General features: G+C 34.2%; 2 protein-coding genes across 2 annotated transcripts; both read left to right on the forward strand.

The window, feature by feature from the left end:
- The first annotated feature begins 4615 nt into the window (after positions 1-4615).
- On the forward strand, positions 4616-7408 carry LOC111615297. The gene is made up of 5 exons (XM_023356718.1): positions 4616-4711; positions 5302-5526; positions 5775-5954; positions 6299-6462; positions 7006-7408. Exons 1-4 carry the CDS (start codon positions 4665-4667, stop codon positions 6360-6362), a joined length of 516 nt encoding a protein of 171 aa, XP_023212486.1. The 5' UTR covers positions 4616-4664; the 3' UTR covers positions 6363-6462; positions 7006-7408.
- Positions 7409-20152: 12744 nt separating this feature from the next.
- On the forward strand, positions 20153-21754 carry LOC111615298 (zinc finger BED domain-containing protein 4-like). The gene has a single exon (XM_023356719.1). It carries the CDS (start codon positions 20153-20155, stop codon positions 21698-21700), a length of 1548 nt encoding a protein of 515 aa, XP_023212487.1. The 3' UTR covers positions 21701-21754.
- The last annotated feature ends 1017 nt before the right edge of the window (positions 21755-22771 follow it).

Genomic DNA, 22771 nt, shown 5'->3' on the forward strand with positions numbered 1-22771 from the left:
CTTCATAAAGGACGTACTTTTCCTTTGTTTAAGGGTATTTGGGCAGTTTATTCTCTGTTATATTCTGTACAAGTAAATACTGTACAAGTACAGTACAGTATTTTCTGAGGAAATACTCGTACTTATTTTTTTTAACCCCATTCCCGATAACTCGGCATTTTCACAAACTCGGCCACCCTTCGGTCCACATTAGGTCGAGTTTTCGAGGTTCTACTGTACTAATAACTGTGTTGATCTCGGTTTCAAATGGGTTTCCTCCGAAATTCCATTTCAGAATTCTTTTGAAAAAAAAAATTGTTCCATCAAATTTCATTTATTCTGTCCATTTTTTCATCTGAAGAAGAACCATTGGTTCAAAAACGTTAGTGAATGACATACTGTCAAGTTACACACCGTTTTTTGTTTTGGGTTAGAAGTAAGTCTTATATTTTGTGGTGTGTTTTGATGTGTTGGTTTAAATGAATTATGCTTATTTATTAATTATTATGCTTATCTAAAGTAATTGTACATAATTACTATTTAAATGTCTACCATAATCACTTCCGCCAATGTCAATTCAGTCAAATATTTTTCTGCAGACTGGCAGTTGAGAAACACTGGTATACATACTGTATATACCATATAGTATATACTGTACAGCTATCAAGAGCTAAGGATAGAAGTTACCTTTAGAAATCTGTATTTATAGTATATAACAAGGGTGGCCAAACCTTGTTGTGACAAGAGCCATACATAAACAATGCCATTGAAAATAAACAAAGGCCATATCACATATTTACGGTATTTTAACTATATATTGATAGTTATCGCTGGTGTATAATAAACGTCACCGTTACTATACTCCTTCAATCGTTAAACAATCTTTTAATTCCTTTGATGTTACGAACGTACCCAAGTTTCATTTATGCTTTCAGTTGCTTATTTAAGGTTATGAGTTACACTTACAATTCATGTATATATTACACCGTAGCCAAAAAACTTACAAAAATATTATATATGTGTAAGTAATATATATCAAATTTATAAAAAGAAATTGTACAAGTAGGATGCATGCTCCTATTGTGGACCATATAAGCCGAAATCCATCTAGCCCATCAAAGCAGGTTTAGGTAAGCCATCTTCACAGGAAGTATCATAAGACAATCCTATTCTCAATGACAAACAATAATAACCAAGGATAGAGAACCAGAGTCAAAGTCGATTTAAAAAAATTCCAACTCGGGAGTCACATACTTTTCTGCCGACTTCCCATCACTGACAATAATAGGTCATCTCTCACATAACGGGAAAAATTATCATGCAATGCCCCTTCTGGCAGTCAACCAAGTAGCAAGGCATCGTCCAGTCTTCAGAAGATAACAAGGACTCCACATTTTGGGCGAATATTTTCTACAAAATGCCCATTATCGAGCTTGCTCTTCCTTTAAGGTTGCCACATCTCCCAGGCTCTCGACAAAAAAAAGCCAATCGTCGACCGCCAGAAACAATCACGCAACTACCACAATTGAAATATTTTTTCATAACGTAAACCACAATGTAATTAAAAAAATGTTTTTTTCCACAACAAGTATAGAAGACATTTTATTTTCACATACAAATATTACTTTTTGCATTACTTCATACCATAATAAAAAATATCAAAGTCCAAAACGGCTTTAAACGGTCCCCTACCGGCACCACACGAGAGCCGCAAGCAGCCGGCGAGCCGCGATTTAGCCACCATTAGTATATACCAGGGGTGGGTAAACAAGAAGTCAGCGGGAGCCGAAACGTAGGTTTTGCAAAATGCGTGAGAGCCGCAGTTCTGTACTTTTTATTCTGTACCACAATTTTATTATATAATATAAAACAAATATTGAATTTGTTTAATAAACATATTTTCACAAAATTGTGGAAATAAAATTGCAAAAATAATAATAAAAAGCAGAAATTAACGCTTTACGCAAGAGCCGCGCATAACTCAAAAAAGAACCACATTTGTCCACGGTGGGTATATACGTATAAGCGCACACAAGCTTACAGAAATAGAGAGCTCTCCTCACAACAATTTCCTCCAAACTAATCCGGTGGTAAAAGCCAGACTTATGGCTCGATTCGAGCTCCGAACGAGACAGTCAGGACTCGGCGGGAGCCACAGAGCACACCCACGGGAGTAAAAAAGTCGAAAGAACCACACCTCTACGTGCGAGATACGGCCCCCAAAATCTGGTCGCACGAGACGGCGAGTCCCACGGCTCGGCCAAGACTATCACATTTAAATATTTAGTCCACACGTAAAGGTATAGTTCCTTTGACATTTATGCTTGTATAGGAGGGTCTACAATTCTTTAAGGTGCAAAACCCCTCATTCAGAACTCGGATAGAAGAAATATATATATATATATGTATGTATTCTGCATGTATATAATATAGTATAACTACTCTGTAAACAAATTACTAAAAGTAACTTTACCAACAGACGTAATGTTAGGGACTGTCAATTAGTATATTTAGGCCTAAGTCCCCTGACATTAAAACGCAATAAATTCTTTCATTTATGTTAATTGGTCGAAATAAAATGAAAATATGAGAATTTTAAGCCATTAGAAGCAATTTTAACTGCGGGAAGAATCGCCGGATATAAAAAACGAGGAAAAACATAACAAATCCAATGGGTTTGAAGGAAGAGACAACGTCATCAAAAGTTGTCTGTTTACTTCACTCGTCATTTTACTTGACACGAAATTCTAATTATACGCGTGCCGTTAAGCATGTTATTTCCAATGAAATTAATTATATACTCGAATACTCGACGACATTTTAATCGAAACAAAGAATAACTTACTTCATCTACCGTTACTCCAATCCGCTTAACTATCCTTCTATAACTGCGCATGTCCGGTAATGCTTAGTGTTGCCAATCTTACATTTCTTTTATCGTCTGTAATGGAATATATTTTTATTTCCTCCCCTCGCCGACACTATCCATGCATTTTTATTTTTTAAGTTTTAATACTTCTCTTCATTTGTTCCGGCTTGTCCAAGTTTTTGTAACACACCCCCCCCCGCTTTTATATCCAAGAAAGCTCCACCCCTCTTCAAACCTTTTTCGCTTTATGAACGAAAGATACCATAAGTAGAAACGAAGCTTACGAGAAATTTTTAATAAATATTACAATATGTATAGAATTTAATGAAATAAAACGAATGTCCACTGTAGCTCAATCCCTCCCTCCACCCACCCCTTCCACTGTGGGCGTCGTTTATGGACAACCCCTTACTGACTTTGCCAAGTAACCAAGGGACGAAGGAAGAAATCAACAAGTCAGATTAGATCTGACTCAATATTTTTTTAAAACTCTTTCCACCCCCCGAAGAACTAAGAGGGTCCTTTTCTTTTACTCTTTCCGCCCTGTGCCTGTGGGCTCTGGGAGGGCTTCTTCTAGCAGGCCCATTATGGGGCGGCCGGGTGGTGAGGGACGTGGCCCGACATATCCGAACAGACCACCCCCCGAAAAGTACCTGGGGATTCGTTGACACTTCCGGATTCGATCCCGGGTTCCCCACAGCGGTAGGTTGCCACCTTGACCGCTCGGCCATCAGGCCTAACTAAGAGGGTCTTTTGAGCAAACTTAGAGTTTTTCGGCCTTCCGAATTAGATCCCAGGTTCTCAAGAGTGTAGGCTGGCACCATAACTACTTTGCCGCTCGTCCATCCACTAAAATTTCCTTGCTAAATTAAAGAACCTCAATGGCACTCCCAAATCGAAACATCGCTCTTGACAATAACTGGCCACCATTATTCCGTTAGATTTTTTATGGGTTAGCTGAAGAGTCAAGTGTAAAGGAAGAAAGCGAATACACGAGACAAACTGCTCGACGCTATTACTCGCAAGAAAAAACGTCAAGATGAACTCAGACGAGCCACACTCCATTTTCTCACACATGTTTCAAAGAGCAGTGATGTCGATAGAATTTTTGAGGTTTTATTGTAAAATGATTAGAATGATAATTATTAGAAAAAATACATTACGTGTTTTATATATTTTATCAATACTTTTGCACATTCGAATGTACAAAAGTATACATTCAAATTTCACTATCTCAAATTGTTCGTAATAGAATTACAATTAAGCAGCAGTTTAATTAATATTGAAGTTGCAGACAAAATAGTTATTCGGCGGGTGTGATTCATCACATCCACGGTTATCTAAAGGTTAAAATCCACGCGCAGTTCACCTTTGTTTTATAATTACTGTATATAGAATCATTTCTAGAAATGTTAATTTAAGTGCCATTAAATAATCATCTTTCTCGATATTACGGTAAAAATATCAAGTTGTTATTGTATTTTCGCCAAGTATTTGCTTTAATTTCGTTTTATATTCCCGTGTATGGTCTTGGTTAACGCGAAATGTTTATATTTACATCTTTGTATTTCGTTCCGCCATCACACCACGTGCATTTTTCGAACCCCTATCCCCACATCGGTGTGACGTGGCTGTTTAATCTTTATTATACACGCGTCAGATTCTAAAATTGTAATTTTAAAACAAATCCAAAATTCTTCATTAAATTGCCGCTTTTTTTAAAGCGTAACAAACGAATTCAACAATTGAAGTTGTCGTTGTTGCGTAGTTTTGCTCTTGTTAATAAGAAGAGTGCGATTTGGAAAGCGATTCGAAGATGTTTTTTGACGGTAGAGAGTATCGACCCCTGCCCCATCCTCCTGGGTAAGAGACATTTCATTACTATTTATTCGGATAAGAAATTGGTTTAGCAATTAAAGGCTTTAAAGAAAAACTTCCATCTACAATATATAATTAGGCCTATTAGATTAAATGTAAAGATTTTTGTGTCTTCCTGTATTGCTGACCGCAATAAAGGGCTGAAATAGAGGGCTTTATAAGGCACAGTTTAGGACCTGGTGTTAAGAAGATAATTTAGGGCTTTTCAATTTACTGTTTAAACGAGTAATCGGGCCTCTTTTATATCACGGATTAGGTGTAACTCTGATACCGAAGGGTCGTTAATATGACGAAATTTATCTATCTATCTCCTTCTCAGCAATATTAATTATAATAAGAACACACCTGAATTCTATTTGCCGAGTTTTTTCTGTTTATTTCAAACGTTTTCAGTCTATTTGGATAGGCCATCTTCAGGTTTTCATTCATCGTTCCAAAATGGTACCATTTGTTCGAATTTTATTTTGATTTGAATTTTAAAAATGTGTCAAACTCGTGAAATGTGTCAAAGTTTGACACATTTCAAAAATTCATTTGTTTAGAATTAAATAGTTATTTTCTCTTTGCATATTTAGGGAGGGATTGGATGTGGACGCGCGAAGATTCGTCAGTCCACAAAATTTGGATTATGTTAAGTTTCGAGGCAGAAAGTTGAAGAAAGGCCCCTCGAAGCAGTACGAACCCTCGACCGGTGCTTTCGAAGGTTTGGACGTTTTTGAAAATAACATCAAGCCCGCTTATAGAAAAGCTGTGATGAAGGTTCGACCGATCTATCAGACGGCCTGCCAACGTTTTAACAGGTAAATTACATTACTGTTTGTATATAATTAACTTGTGTATATTATATGTACGAGCTGTTTAACGAGGAATTATTCTGACAAATACGAGCAATCGTCGTTTTAATTTTTCGATAAATAGTAATAAGTTTAATAGTTTCTTGCCCCGATGGGAAATTAAAGGAAATATTTTCCGAGTGTTACCATTTATAAATATTCATCGTAATTCAATTGCAAAATTGTATATTTGTTGTATTTCTTTGCTCGTTTAGTGAGAGATTGGTCGAAAATGTGGAGGATGAAGAAGTGAACAGTAGACAGAGCGTGATTCCTCCACGAAGCACCAAAGAGCACGAAGATTGCGTGCAAGATAATCCTGGCCATTCCAGTGATAGAAATACATTAAAGAAAGTCGGGTCGTTCTTTAAGAGCGTGTGGAAACCCGTTAAGAGGTAAGATTTTGTACGATTTAGCCTCTGAAATTGGCAATAAATCTCTAAGCCCGAGTATCGATTAAGCCAAAAATTTTCATAGCATTAAGATTTGAGTTGGAAATGTTTGCGCATAACTTCGCATAACTTTCCCGTATTGTTCGGCGCTGTATCGGCCTATTCGACCGTGCCATTATTGATTGGATGAAAAGTTAAATTCAAAACGTATGAATTAGTAGAAAATTTCATAATCCAACTTTCGTTCTTTGTAGGCCAACATTTACAGCGCCGCAATATGTTTTAATGCAATTCAAATGGAGTTATACGTTTTCCGTGAATAATTATACTTCTTTTTCTACATTTAGATCCGTGCAGAAGGTGTGTAAAATGGCAAAAAGTGGAGAATGCGAGTACGTTCGGTTCGAGTAAGGATCTCTTTGCTTCCATCTGGGTTTATCCATCGACAATAAGATCCCGCTCTGTGATTTTCCATAAATTATTTGCTGGATTTGGGCCGAATTGGCTTCGGGTAAGTGTTTATTGTATTCTACACCAAACACTTGGCAGATTTTACGGTCTCGGTTTATAAATTAACACAATTTCTGACCACTATTTCATAAAAACTCGCAATTATTGGCCGGACAATAGAAAAACTGGAAATACTTATGTACGGTATTAGCGTGGTTATACAGTATTTTGATACGATTGAGATCGTACCTACAGAAAAGCCACGTTTTTAGGATATCGGGCATACATAGCCTGTATATTCTTGTCCAAGTACTCACAATAATACATCGTGGGGTGTAAGTCGCTGGTCTCTTGACACAGCGAAAGCAATAGTATAAATGAACGTAGAAATTAAATTATCCAGTAATCTTACGTGATTACGAGGACGGGGACATCCTAAAATAATCGAATTGACAATGACATATTTGATACATACATGACACGTGGCATTATGCAATTAATTGCCGTAAGCAAAATCGTTTTTGCTTGTTGGCATGTAAGTGTATTTTAGAAGGAAATAAAATTATTGATATAAAAATTAATGAAACAATTGAATATTTTATAGGATATCTCCGATGACTTGAATCCTACTCCTGATTTTGACATCCCGATTGCGTCAATATCAATTTCGATTATGACTTTCCAATTTTGACTTTGTCCCGGCTGTGTCTCATTATTACCTGTTAGTGAATTACCATTGTCCGAAATTGGACTACTCGAATTTTCATTCTCGAATTATGTCTTCCCCACGAATTTGGATTGTCCCGAATTATGTCTAACCTCGAATTTGACTCCTGAAATGTGTCTACACTCGAATTTGAACTCTTCGAGCTTGTGTCTGTGCTGAAATTTGACTCCGAATTTGTGTCATCCCTGGAACTTGGAATCTCCGGAATTGTCTTTTTACTGGAATTTGAATTTTCTCAAATTTTGCCCATTGCTTGTGACGTCATCTAAATTCAATGAAAGTCCGATGAACGTGAGAAACTCGAGAAAAGGAAGTTTTGATACAGAAAACGGAGAAATCTTTTTAAAATGCTTCGTGAAANTCAAATTGTGCCCATTGCTTGTGACGTCATCTAAATTCAATGAAAGTCCGATGAACGTGAGAAACTCGAAAAAAAGGAAGTTTTGATACACAAAACGGAAGAAATTTTTTTTTAAATTCTTCGTGAAGAACGAATGTTTCCAGATAAAATTTGCGTTAAACGAAACGCTTTACGAAACCGTAATAGGAAATTACATATTTGAATAAATGTCGTTAAGTATTGTTTGTCGCTTGCAGGATGGTGAAGTTTTATGAAGAAAATGTATTTGGAGAACTCAAAAACCTGAGACAGTTGATTTAATTAAAGTCTTACAAGAAGACGTTCTCTGCAATGCTTTGATCCTGATTCAGTTCTAGAATTTGTAAATTTTCGATCTAAGATACTAGTTTGTTGAATGATATAAGTGTAATTATAAAGAATTGTCTCTGTAATAAAGTGTTTGATTTGATTTGGTATCAAATTATTTTCATGTCACATAAAATTATTTATCTTTTAAATTGTTCCAAACTAATTTCAATCGCTTATTACGGCAATAAATAAAGATATAATACGACTAATTTTAACTCCTCGAATTAACCGTTGATTTTAACATCATTCTATGGGAGAAACCTCTGAAGTGTGTGGCACGGCATCTGTCGATGTAAGCAAATCGTCCACTTTTACATTCAATCATCAAATGGAAACGTTAAGCTTTGTTCGGTGCCGCGTTAGAATGGCACCGAACAAAGGGACCACGCCTTTAAAGACGAGGACGACCTTATGAATAATTTATGCATTTAGATTTAGCATCAAAGAACAATATAATCGGGATATAAACGTGACGATTTATAGGACGAAATTCAAATATTTCGTGTCTATGCCACATTGTTCGAATACCTTGCCGAATCTATTGTCCATACAACACAAATATGCGAAAAATTAAGAGTTTGACGACGTAGTTAAGGATTTGGCTCTGGCTCCGTTAATGAAAAATAGGAGTAAATGAACACGTTTCCNTAAAATCTCATAAAAAAATTGCACGTATAAATTTAACATTTTATCCTGATAAGTTTCAGAGAACTCATGTAAGAGCCCAGACAGTTGTTACATTAATTTTAGCAACGTAAAAGAAAAATTCATAGATTATCACGTCAAACTTTTTGACAGTATAATCTTACAAAACACACAGACCAGACATCCACCATAAGGCCTGTCAGGATCTTTTTACGCAATGGCACTTGAAAATCGTGGCTACCCCTCGCTGTCAACTGAGGCATCTTTGTCTACCAAACCATTCGCAACAGTTGTACGAAGTCGAAGTCGAGCTGATCGCACGACAACCGGCAACGGAAATGCCATTAACCACTAATCACAGGAATGCATGTCTGAAGTAAAGTCACAGTAAGACGATTGACTGGTATCAGGTGTTGGCTGATGTTTGACCACCGGAGCAGGTCACACCCAACACTTTGTTCCAGCAAGACAATGATCGATCGCATATCGCACGACGAACTCTCTCCAGCAGGAACGGAATTCATATCCTTTCTTGGTCAGCAGCCTCGCTGTACGTACCTCTTTCCTGTCGAAAACCTGTGGGACCTCGTCTAACCTTAGGTAAACTGGGGAGCACCGTCACATACTGTAGTCTACATGCTTGTTGCAGTAGACACAGCTTGGCAAGGGGTACTTCGGGAAACCATTAATTGCCTCATTGATAGTATGTCTTGCTGAGTAGCAGTGTCAGGTCTATATCGGTTACTGAGTAAACAGGTGTCCATGGAATATCTTTGTTTTTTAATCATTTGCATATTTCTGTTACCTTTCTGGTTCTGAAATGTGCAGGTGGCTACGCGCACTCCTTCGTGATGTTGCTATTTAATTTTATAGTAGCGTATTTCAACCACTAAGCATTAATTGCAGGTTTGCACGTACCCAATAAGCTGCCCACCCGATATTTGCCATAAGTTATTATAAAGTCGTTTTACATTAAAAGTCTTATTGCTGTTGAAGTTACTTTTGCACTTACATCGTGTTTATATTATGGCAAAAACTTAAAAAAACGGGATGATTCAATAATATTACATGATTGGAAATGATAGAAAAGGTGGTAAGTTATTGTTTGAGAAGTGGAAAATGGCTCAAAAGTGGCCGAGTGGACTCTGTCTCCACTCATAGCGGCGGTGACCAAACTTTAACACTGGGTGTTTGGTAAAAATAAGAGTAAATAAAAACGTTTCCCAAGTATAATCCCATAGCTAACGAAAAGTGCACCTTAAACAATACGATTATTTCTTTAAATGACTGCACCTGTTTGATTTCAGTCTTTGCTTGCAATAAAAAAAAATAAACGTATTGTTATAGTTATAAATTCAAACACTTCTGGTGAGAAAGATTTGCCACGACTTTACAAATCTTCAGCCGATTTTGTATTAAATTAAGCATATAAAAACTTGGAGAGAACTAACGGAATTTTAGCACGACTTTCCTGGTGACATTACCCATCAGTTTACTTAATACAGTATTGAAATTGTCTACTAAATAGTTATTCTGCAGGTGTGATTAATCAGATCCAGGTTACAATGCCCGCTTTGTTTTATAATTAAGTAGGCCTATATAGAATCATTTCTAGAAATGGCAATTAAGTAATCATCTCTCCCGATATTACGGTATAAATATCAAGTTCTGGTTGTATTTTCGTCAAGTATTTGCTTTAATTTCGTTATATTCCCGTGTACGGTCTTGGTTAACGCCAAATGTTTATATTTACATCTTTGTATTTCGTGCCGCCATCACGTCAGCATTACCATATGGAATCGTCCCTATTCTTACCCTTATCCCCAAACCGGTGTGACGTGGCTTTTTAATCTTTATTATACACGCGTCAGATTCTGAAATTATAGTTAAAAAAAAATCCAAAATTTTTTATTAAAATTGCCGCTTTTTTAACGCGTAACAAACGAATTCAACAATTGAAGTTGTCGTTGTTGCGTAGTTTTGCTCTTGTTAATAGGAAGTGTGCGATTTGGAAAGCGATTCGAAGATGTTTTTTGACGGTAGAGAGTATCGACCCCTGCCCCATCCTCCTGGGTAAGAGACATTTCATTACTATTTATTCGGATAAGAAATTGGTTTTAGCAATTAAAGGCATTAAAGAAAAACTTTCACCTGCAATATATAATTTGACCTAATTAGATTAAATGTGTTTTCCTGTATTGCTGTATTGCAATAGAGGGCTTTATAAGGCACAGTTTGGGGCCTGGTGTTAAGAAGATAATTTAGGGCTTTTCAATTTACTGTTGTTTAAAAGAGTAATCGGGCCTCTTTTATATCACGGATTAGGTCGTTAATGTGACGAAATTTACTAAAATTTTAAACCCAACATCGTTTCAGTATGTTCAATATGTCTTTTTTTTTTAAAAAATAACAGAAAAGATTTATAAAAGGTCCTTTGAGAGTAGTTTGAGAGTAGAATTAAATAGTTATTTTCTCTTTGCATATTTAGAGAGGGATTGGATGTGGGTGTGCGAAGATTCGTCAGTCCACAAAATTTGGATTATTTTAAATTTCGAGGCAGCAAGATGAAGAAAGGCCTGTTCGAACCCTCGACCGGTGCTTTCGAAGGTTTGGAAGTTTTTGAAAATAACATCAAGCCCGCTTAGGGGAGACCGGGGCAACTTCGGCATGCGGGGCAAGTTTGTCAAGAGCTATTTTTTTAAAAACAAATTAAAAGGAGACTTTGGTTATAGGTTAGGCAGTTGAGTTTTATTGGTGGCTTGTTGAGTGTAGTGTTTTTATTGTTCTCCAACAAGCGTAGTTGAATTATCAAGCAAATTTTCATTTTCGTTCAATTCCATATAATATTTTTTTTCCATTTATATTGAATTGGCAGGTTTTGTTATAATTCCATGATAACGAAAGTTACTTTTCCTGTTAGAAGGATGTAACTTCAACTTATTCACGTGGCCAGATCGTGGCTTGGCATTCTGTTCTCAGGGTTGTACTTAATGTTTCGAAATCATGACTAGCGGGGTAAGATCGGCAACATAAAGCCACATTAGAAGCAAAGGATAAAAATCAAACAGATGATAAATGAAAACATGTTTGCATTTGTTATTCATGTATATATGTCTTTGAACTTGCATTTCGTTGTAATAATATTAAATGGGTGTTGGATTTGTATTTCTTTGTTTTAATAGTGAATTCCAACTTATACATTGTTAATAACATAATTTTATATACGTGCCTATCTTGCCCCATTACTGTTGCCCCTATACCAGGGGCAACTTTAATAAAAATAATTAAAATAATTACAACTTTACAAAAAGAGAGAAGTTGCCGATCTTGCCCCTATACCCGGGGCAACTTCGTCAATTTCTCTCTTCTTGTAAAGTTGTAATTATTTTAATTATTTTTATTTCCAAACTGATTTTAACCAGTTCTATAGTAAGGTAACATTCCAATAGACAATATGCAAAGCTTTTTTTTCAGTTTACAGCAGTATTTATTACACAAAATTCAAGTAAAGCTTAACATGCCGATCTTGCCCCGGTCTCCCCTATAGAAAAGCTGTGATGAAGGTTCGACCAATCTGTCAGATGGCCTGCCAACGTTTTAACAGGTAAATTACCTTACTGTTTCTATATAATAAACTCGTGTATATTGTATGTATGAGCTGTTTAACGAGGGGGTTATTCTGAGAAATACGATAAATCATTGTTTTAATTTTCCAATAAATAGTAATAAGTTTAATCCTTTCTTACCCTCGTGGAAAATTTTTAAAAAATGTTTTCCAAGTGTTATCATTTATAAATATTCATCGTAATTCAATTACAAAATTACATTTTTATTGTATTTCTTTGCTTGTTTAGTGAGAGATTGGTCGAAGATGAGGAGGATGAAGGAGTGAGCGCGGTTCCTCCACGAAACACCAAAGCGGACGAAGACCCGGCAGAGCACGAAGACTGCGTGCGAGGTAATCCTGGCCATTCCAGGGATAGAAATACATTGAAGAAAGTCGAGTCGTTCTTTAAGAGCGTGTGGAAACCCGTTAAGAGGTAAGATTTTGTACGATTTAGCCTCTGAAATTGGAAATAAATCCTGTGTGGTGCTAAGCCTAGTATCGATTACGCCAAAAATGTATATAGCGTTAAGATTTGAGTTGGAAATGTTTGCGAATCGCATAACTTTCCCGTCTTGTTCGGCGCTGTATCAGACTATTCGTCCGCCAAGCCAGTGTCATTACTGATAAGATAGAAATGAAAAATTCAATTCAAAACGTCACCGAATCAATGAATCAGTAAAATATTTCATAATCTAATTTTTCTTTTTTTTAGTCCAACATTTACAGCGCCGCAATATGTTTTAATGCAGTTCAAATGTTTTCCATGAATAATTATACTTGTTTTTCTACATTTAGATCCGTGCAGAAGGTGTGTAAAATGGCCAGAAGTGGAGAATGCGATTAAGTTCGGTTCGAGTAAGGATTTCTTTGCTTCCATCTGTCAAATTCGACAATAAGATCCCGCTGTGTGATTTGCCATAAATTTGAGCCGAGTTGGCTTTGGGTATGTGTTTATTGTATTCTACACCAAACACTTAGGAGATTTTACGGTTTCGGTTTATAAATTAACACAATTTCGTAAAAGCTCGCAATTAATGGCCGGACAATAGAAAAACTGGAAATACTTATGTACGGTATTAGCGTGGTTATATTTTGATGCGATCGAGATCGTACCTACAGAAAACCCAGTTTGTTAGGGTATCGGTCATACGTCTCTTGTATAATCCTGTCTAAGTACTCAGATTAAAATACATCGTGGGGTGTAAGTTGCTGGTCTCTTGACATAGCGAAAGCAATAGTATAAATGAATGTAGAAATTAAACTATCCAGTAATTTTACATTATTACGCGGACGGGAACATGTTAAAATAATGAAATTGACAATGACATGTTTGATACATACATGACACGTGGCAGTATGCAATTAATTGCCGTAAGCAATATCATTTGGCACTAACATTATTTCTATTTTAAAAGGAAATAATATTTTTTCATTTAAAAATATTCAAAAAATAACAAAAAAAAATGATAAAGTTTAAAAATTAATAAATAAAATCTAAAAATTGCAAAAATAATTTTCAATTTATAAGTAAAAATTAAGATATTGGTTTTTCATTCACTTTTAGATATGGTTTTTTGTCCAAACCATCGATTACTTCTCGTGATTTTGACATCCCGAATGCGTCAATGCAAATTCCGATTATGACTTGCCAATTGTGACTTTGTCCCGGCTGTGTCTCCTTATTATTGTCTTTTAGTCAATTACCATTTACCCGAATTGGTCTACACGAACTTGGACTCTCGATTTGTGTCTATCTCACGAATCTGGACTCTCCCAAATTTGACTCCTCAATTGTGCCTGTACACGAATTGGACTCTCCCGAATTACGTCTATCTCGAATTTGACTTCAGAATCCTGTGTATATTGGAATTTGGACTCTTCCGGCTTGTGTCTGCGCTCAAATTTGACTCCCAATTTTTGTCATCCCTGAAACTTGGACTCTCCGGAATCGTGTTTTAATTCATTATTGGAACGACACGCTCAACAAATTGATATTTGTTATTCAGACACTAGTAAAAGGATTAATTGCAAAACAAATTTTTTATACATAAAACGTTTGATAAATTAATTGATTATTAATATGTTAATTAATAATTTTAATCTCAATTATAAATTGTTGTATATTTATATTTGTAAAACATTAATAGTAATTGTTACGGCCTAATTAAGGCATCCAAGCTATAGTCGAGAGCTCTCGCACACATTAAAATATGTGTTTGGACCTATATAAATGTTATTAAAAGTCTGTTTAAAAATGCCTCGATAAAGAATAAAACATATGTAATTTGTAAAAACATAATGTTTGCAAAAATAAAACAGTTTCTGCAGATCTAATCTCTTTCTGTTCTTTTGTAAGCGCATTCCTTTTAAGAAAGGATAATTTTAGAAAAACAGTTAACACTTGCCACTCCGAGGGTTTTATTTATTTATTTTTTCACTCGCTCCTCTGAGCACTAAGGGGGCCTATTTATTTAGCGAGCCTGTTGCGGGTTAAGCCAGGCGTTGATCAACGACGACCCTTATAAATACTCGAGGTTCGGGGGTGTTGTTAATACTGTTATTGTAAACTAGCAGATGTGCCCGGAAAAAAAAGTAACGATAGCAAAGATTAAGGTTTGTAGATTATAGCCGTTGTCACCGAGTTTCGATACTAAATATAAAATTTTTACTTATCTGCTTACCACACTGGGAGGTAACGATAATTAAGGTTGGCAGCAACCACTAACCGCTAAGTGATTAATAACAAACGTTTCCGTAGCCCCTTCTGGGTTCCTTTTCAGGTATACTAAATTGGAAAAATATGCTGGATCTTCCCAAATGATATAAACATAAAATCGAACATTAAGACGAAGATTTCGAATAATTCAATATATTTATTTCGTTTGTAGAAAATAAACAAATAATTTTTAATGATACAACAGCTTAGATTATTATTTTAAATAATTTACGTTTTGCTTAACATGGACGAAAATTCATCACGAAGCGACACGCAACGGAGAAAATTTTCAACATGTCAAATATTGAAAATTCTTGATGAATCGTGCCTATACTCGTATTTGGACTCTTCCGGCTTGTGTCTGTTCTTAAATTTGACGCCATTTTTGTCATTTCTGGAACTTGGAATTTCCGGAATTGTGTTTTAATTTGTTATTGGAACCACACGCCCAACAAATTGATATTTGTTGAGCGAAATTGATTCAGACACTAGTAAAAAGGATTAATAGCAAAACAAATTTTTTATACATTTGCAATAACTTTCAGGATAAACTGGTTTTAAATTGAAGAAAGGTTTTTATTTGCTTTGTTATATTCAGCTTTGAAAACGTTTAATATACTAGAATTTCTATAAAATTGGGTGTCTTTTGACGTTAATATTACATGATTGTAGTTGGAAAGTATTTAGAATTACAAGCATACCACTTATACGTAATCATAAATCTATACGTTATAAACTTTTTCTTATACATTATACTTCACAGAGAAACGCTTTTTATTTAGAAATACTGACGTTTCCGCAACAAAAATGAACAAAGCTTTTAAGAGAAAAGTTAATACAGTAGAGCGTCGATTTTCCGAATCAATTGGGGACTGGGGTGGTTCGGATAACTGATATTTCGGATAGCTGATTTACGTACGAAAAATAGTTTAACGTATCCAATGTCGAAATTTTTATCCGTTGCGTGTCGCTTCGCGTTGAATTTTCGTCTATGTTAAGCCTACAAAGACTATTGTATCGTTAAAAATTAATTTTTTATTTTGTACAAACAAAATAAATATATTGAAAAATATAAAATTATAAAAAATTATACTTCAGATGTTAATTTAGTATCAAAAACATAAAATATTTGAGTAGCCCAATACATAGCCAAAGATTGAAGCGCCACAGCACTGGCGAAATTTAAATTTGCCGACTGGAATTCTTTCGGATGATTGACTTTCGGAAAATCGACGCTCTACTGTAAATACAAATTACTGTAACAAATGAGTAATAACCGAATGACTTAATTTGTTTCCTTTTAAATGGTTTATATTATTTAATTATTTTATCTGGAACAGGAAATTTATTAGCTCGATAAGACTGCCGAATTATATTTGACTTATAGAAAAAAATTCAAAATGTCACACCAAAAAATAAATAAAAAGCAACAAATATACAGTACTACAATTTGAACAACGATGTTTATTTATGAATCGAGATATACCTAGCAATAACATCTACATTCGTGTGTTAAGAGAAAAATTTTAGTTACAGAATAAAAATTTAGTGAATTGTGAGTGTCTACTCACTTAACAGTAAAGTCACTGAAATTTGATATTAGGTAGAACTCGTTGTAATTAAATGTTAGACTATACATTCACTAACTGCACTAATGTTACGTGTAGTATATAACTAAAACTCGTTTACAAATAAACAGACTACATTCAAATTAAGTGATTGGACTGATAACTTTTAGTTCATTAAGTAACGAACTAAAAATTATTACTTATTAATTACTTATTAATATAACAATAGATTTACTTTTTCATATAATAGTGTTAATTTGAAGTGTGCAATGTTAAATCGTGTGTTTTGTACTGTTATTTTTGAAAATTACAATTAGTGATTGTAAGGAAGAGGAGACAATCATTATTTGACTTAATTATAAATGTTATTGTCTCCCTTCCAGTTTTATATGTTATCCAAAAGTGTCTGGTTGCAGATTGAAGAAATGTATTCCTCTGACATCACTTTCCTGAATTCCAAGAGTGTTGAGAATCCACTCCAAATCGAACTCATTAACTATAAGAAAATAAAAGTATGTATTTAGATAAAGGAAGAATGAAATTACATAAATTATCTTATCTTTACTTATTTACAAATACGAAAATTATATGAAAATAAATTCTCAATTATAGTTAGAAATTTATACAACAGTAAGTCAATATGACTGCTTTCTGTACAAAAATTAGTGTATTGTTTCGGCAAATTTTATGAATTTAAAAGTTCAAAATTTATCTGTAAAATTTTCGAAGTTGTTCAAATCTTAGTTTAATATTTTTTAATACAAGTCTTTCATCGATTGTTAACTTTTGGTACAAAAATTAAATTAATGCAAATTTTTCCTATACAAGTGACCCCCCTATAACACTGTTGATTATTCCGTTTTATATGAATTCCATGTTGTACGAATCACTTAGATTTTACAAATACGTGAGCCGTTCACAGCCTGGCATACATATTTGTAAAATCTAAGTGACTCATACAACATGGAATTCATATAAAACAGAATAATCAATAGTGTTATAGGGGGTTGACTGTACAAATGTAACCTTTAAAAATGGCAAGGTGAATCATTGTCAGCTCAACAAAAGTCTTCTTACAAAGTTCTTCGTGACAATCGTCATATTATCCGATATTAATGAATCCTTTTATGGTTCCTAATTGAGACAAAATCGAGCCGTAAACTGAGGACTTGTCTTATTGCTAGAGGGTCATTCGTGTGTCAAACCGTACCTAAGAATTTTCTCCTAGTACTGTGTTAAGTTCAAAGAGGGCATATCTTTTCGTGACGGGACGAGTTTACCAAGTATGGAGTGCCGCGATTACTTCACCTGTCGAAGATTTGTTTACAACCAAAATTTGTTAGAAATCGTACGCAATATTATACATTACGAAATTTCAGCGCCGTATTAGGGCCTATCTGCTGAATATTAAAGAAAATTTTTTTACAAAAATTCAAACCAACATACTCAAGACTATGTGTGTATTAATTACATTTAATTAACAACTACTTTTTAACTATGACATTGTACTAAATAAAAATTTCGAATTACCTCGATGGCATATGACTTAGTCATCATAATTGTTCCAAAATAATGGAATCCAACGGGTTTTCCATTGATTCTCTTCATGAATGTTAATACCTGATGTAAGAAAAACTCTAAATCATTTGAAGAAATCTTAGAGAATTTAAAATGATTATAATTTGATAAAAGTGATAAAAATCGTGCTCATTTCTTACGATTATATTATCATGTATACTGTGCGTAATAGTTTATAAAAATTAAAATATAACTACTTAGTACGTGTATATGTATTAATTACTTTTAGTTATATTTTCTATTATTTTTAATGTAGCTTATTACATTAAGCAAGTTAGACAATGTGTTAGTGCAGAAAACAGCATTTGTTAGAATTTAAGTGAAATATTTTATCAATTTTTGTTATCACTTACGAATAATGGTACTAATTCAGAAGTACGAATTACAGTAAAATTTATATCATCAAAATTTTATGAAATTCTAATCACACATTCAGATAAAACATGGTAATTCAATGATAAGAGTTTAAAAATTTATAACACCATTCCATTCATTGTCTATTACGACAAAAGATTCTATTCCGCATCATAAATATCTTTTAAAAATTTATTTAATAATGTTTTAACACTGCAGAAACTACATACTTTGAAACGTATATTATAACAGTCTGAATCTATCGTTGTCTACATTGTATGTCTGTAGATTAGTAATCTAAAAACTTTGTAACTTGGCAAAATTATTTGCATATATGGGGCAATCGCGTTGTTTTCTTCTTTAGTTAAAGGTCGTATGGTGGGTACACAGATGAAGATCATATGTCATATCTCGGAAGCGATCAGATTTATTCAATTATTAGCATTTGCATTTTTTTTTTATGAAACTCATTTTAATTTTATATGCAGATTTTTGCTTATTTACAGGAAATCGAAGATATTTTTAGACTAATCTAAAAATTCTCTAATTAGTCTCGAAAACGTGGGGAGGTATGTCTCGCATTCGATGAAAACAGGTAAGATTGACTAAAATGTAATAACCTTAATATTCGCTATTAAGGATGCACCGATAAGCAAAATGGCCGATTACCGATTACCGATTAATCGGCCGATTAGTGTTAATAATTTATTGTGTTAATAGTGTGAGATCCTGGAATTAATTATACGGTTAATTATAACGTGGAAAAACCCCATTTTTCTCTGTCTGGTATTTCCATCTACCTCGGATCAAGTAAACAAGAGATGGTCGAATATCATCGCAAAATCAACAATCTCTTCCTTTGTTTGGGAAAGTTTCTAAGATAAATCTCAACACTTAATTGTTGACGCGTGGAACCTTCGACATTGTTTAAAAAGCTGAAGTATTTCTGTGTCTAATAAAACAAACCGCATCATTCTAGCTACAATAGAACCCGAGATGTTTACGTTCAAAGTTGTGATTATGACAATGGAGTGTCAATTTACACGTGCTTTCGTAGCGTCGGCTTCCCGGTGCGATACACGCTATTTACTTTTTATTATTTACAAATATTTAAGATTTAGTTTCAGCTAATGTTCTGGAAAGACGTTGTACACGTGTTAGACTTAATTATAGCTTTGTAAACACTGGGGACCGATTTAACGGTAATAAACGAACAGGAATTGCAGTTTTAACGTTTCGCAACGCGATGGGGACCATAAAATCGGTAAATAAATAAAATAAAGCAAAAGAAATCATTCAAAAAACATAACCTTATTTAGAATCCAACATATGAAGACCGAAAAAATCGTTAAATGCTGATATCATATGACAAGGTTTCAGGCAAACACAATATATTTTATGACTAGAGTCAAATCGTATATTGCTTGGTCCCTGGAGACACGCGGCTTGAGTGTCTTGTGATAAGTCGTCATCGGAAAATTGTATTTAAATCCAAACCCCTCATGGCTTCTAGTATTGCTTGGAAATTTTTTAAGAAAGATAAAAACGAGAAGTTTTCCAAGTGCAATTTGTGCCAGGCGTCTATATCGAGAGGTGGAAAAAATGCTAAAACTTTTACCACCACAAACATGATAAATCATCTGAAAAAATGTCATTATGAAGTTTTTTTAAAAGAAACTGGAAAGATGAAAAGAGAAAGTTCCGAAACCAAAGAAGCTGGATGTTCATCAGTAACAACGGAAACTGACATCCAAAGGCAAGCTACTTTAACTGAATTAATAGAGAAGAAAAAATTATGGGATATAAATGATCAACGATCCAAAGAAGTTCATTATTTGATTGGAGAAATGATATGTGTAGATATACAGCCATATTCTGTTGTGTCTGATTTAGGATTTCAAAGATTACTAAAAAAAATCGTTCCTAATTACAATATTCCCAGCAGAAAATATTTTTCTGAAAATATCATCCCCGATATATTTCAAAAAGTTCAGTTAAAAATTCAGAAAGCTATTTATGATGCAAAATATATTTCTTTAACTGCTGATATTTGGACAGCAACTACAAACAATTCTCCTTTTTTAAGTGTAACAGCCCACTGGTTGAAGGATGATTTTCAGCAGGAAAGAGCTGTTTTGCGAATTGTTCCCTTTGAAGGTTCCCACACAGCTACACGAATCAGTGAACAGATAAACATTGTTCTTGAACAGTATAAGTTGACAAGTGATAAGATATTCTTAGTACTGAGAGATTCTGCAGCAAATATGGTAGCTGGAATCAGGAATTGCAACTTAGAGGCATTATCGTGCTTTATTCATACACTGCAGCTGACACTAAACGAATGCATATTTTCTCAACAAGATGTTAAAACTATAATCACAGTTAATAGAAATATTGTCACACATTTTAATCATTCTGCTGTAGCTGTAAGCAAATTGGAAGATTTGCAAGAAAAGTTAGGTTTGCAGAAACACAAATTAATTCAAGATGTTCCTACTCGCTGGAATTCTACATACTACATGTTGCAAAGAAACTTGGAACAGCAAAAAGCCCTGGTCACGTATGCCATAGATAATAAAATTCCTACATTGAGCCCATATCAGTGGTCTCTCATTGAAAAAATTGTTCTACTTTTAAAACCATTCGAAGAAATTACTATGGAAGCCAGCAAACGAGAAACCACCTCATCTTCAATAATTCCCACAATAAAGACTCTGAAATTATTCTTATCAAAAGCAAAGAGCAGTAGTTCCTTTAGTGGCATTAATACCACAATAGAAAAATTAGAAAATTCAATAAAAAAAAGATTTTCAGCATATATAGAAAATAAGTCTTTATGCTTGTCATCTTTATTAGATACAAGATTCAAAATTAAATTTCAAAAAGAGGATATGGTAGAGGAAATAAAAAGATGGGCAATTGATAGCTTAGAAGATGTTGATAATTCAAAATCTCAAGAAAAATTAAATTTTGAAGTTTCTACTTCTGGAGATGATGAAGATGGAGGAGAATCTTTAAGTTTTTCTAATTTATTTGATGAATTAGCTTCTGGTAAACGAAAGAATGAAGAAGAGCATGTTTTTAAAAAGAAAGAAAAAGCGAAAGAAATGAACAAACGTTTCGATCAAGAATTAGAAACATATTTACATTTACCCCTTAAACAAAGACATAGTGACCCATTTTTGTGGTGGAGAAGTTCAAAAGAACTTTTTCCTAATTTGAGCGAACTAGCTATGAAATATTTAAGTGCCCCAGCATCTTCCATTGAAAGTGAAAGAATTTTCAGCACTGGAGGTAACATTTATGAGCCGGCAAGAAATAGGTTATGCCCTGAAAATGGTGAAATTCTCATGTTTTTGCATTACAATTTAAGGGTTTTACAGTTTGAATACTAAATGTTTATTTGTTTTAAATCTTTAAAGTTTAAACTTTAAATAAAAGATATCGTTTTGAATAGTTTATATTGTATCTTATAATATGTATTGATAAAAGGAATAATTTGAATTGTAAATTTTTTTTAATATTCAGTTCGTCATATAATAAATAAATAACAGAAATTTATTATTTTTTATTACTAGCATTATACGTAACATTCTAACAAAAATATCAAAATGCAAAATTGGCCGATTATCGAAACCGATTAATCGGGGAAATGGCCGATACCGATTAATCGGCAAAGTGGCCGATACGGCCGATTACCGATTACTTACCGATTAATCGGTGCATCCTTAGTATTTAGATGGTCAGTAGTAATTTTTTACAGGTTAGTAATAAAAGATCTTTTCTTGCATGTTTAAATAATCAAAAGCTGTCTATGAGCAATTCTGTTATATATGTCAATGTTATGCTAGTTGTAAGTATTAAGCGATGGCAGAATTGTAAGGAAGTTTATGCAATATTCTGTAAAATTTGTTCTGTGGAATTTGTTCTGTTTGGCTTTAAGCCGGTTCAAAACGAAGTGTGAAGTTGTACCGCATATAATAGTGTCGTATCTTAATTTACTTTACGTTCATTTATATTCATATATATCCGTCGGTAATGCCAAAGTCAAGACTGACACTACCGTGATTCGTTGGTCGTAGGTAAGCGAGCGAATACGAGATCGGTCGAGTTCGGAATGGATGAAGAAGTCGAGAGACAGCGCGCCAAAAATAATGCTTTCCACTGCGGTAACAACAATTTATTTCGTGAAAGTTAGATCGAGTTAATAAGTGTATAACATAAATGAAAAAGTCTATTCTACAAGCGCGTGGAACAGAGAGACATTGTTTACAACTGAGGATGTCTGTCTGTGAATACTGGTCAGCTTTTCACGTTCTAAACAGTTTCTATGCTGGGTTTTAAATTCAAAACTACATATCCCTTCGTGAGTCATCTTCGAACCTGGCGTTTCACAAAGTTTAATATACAGTACATTCAATTTACTGATTTGCACGTGGCGTCATCTATTAGATAGAACATTTAAC

The sequence above is a fragment of the Centruroides sculpturatus genome, unplaced genomic scaffold (genome assembly GCF_000671375.1).
Source record: "Centruroides sculpturatus isolate CEXI.00-Female unplaced genomic scaffold, Cexi_2.0 scaffold2360, whole genome shotgun sequence".
Lineage (NCBI taxonomy): Eukaryota > Metazoa > Arthropoda > Arachnida > Scorpiones > Buthidae > Centruroides > Centruroides sculpturatus.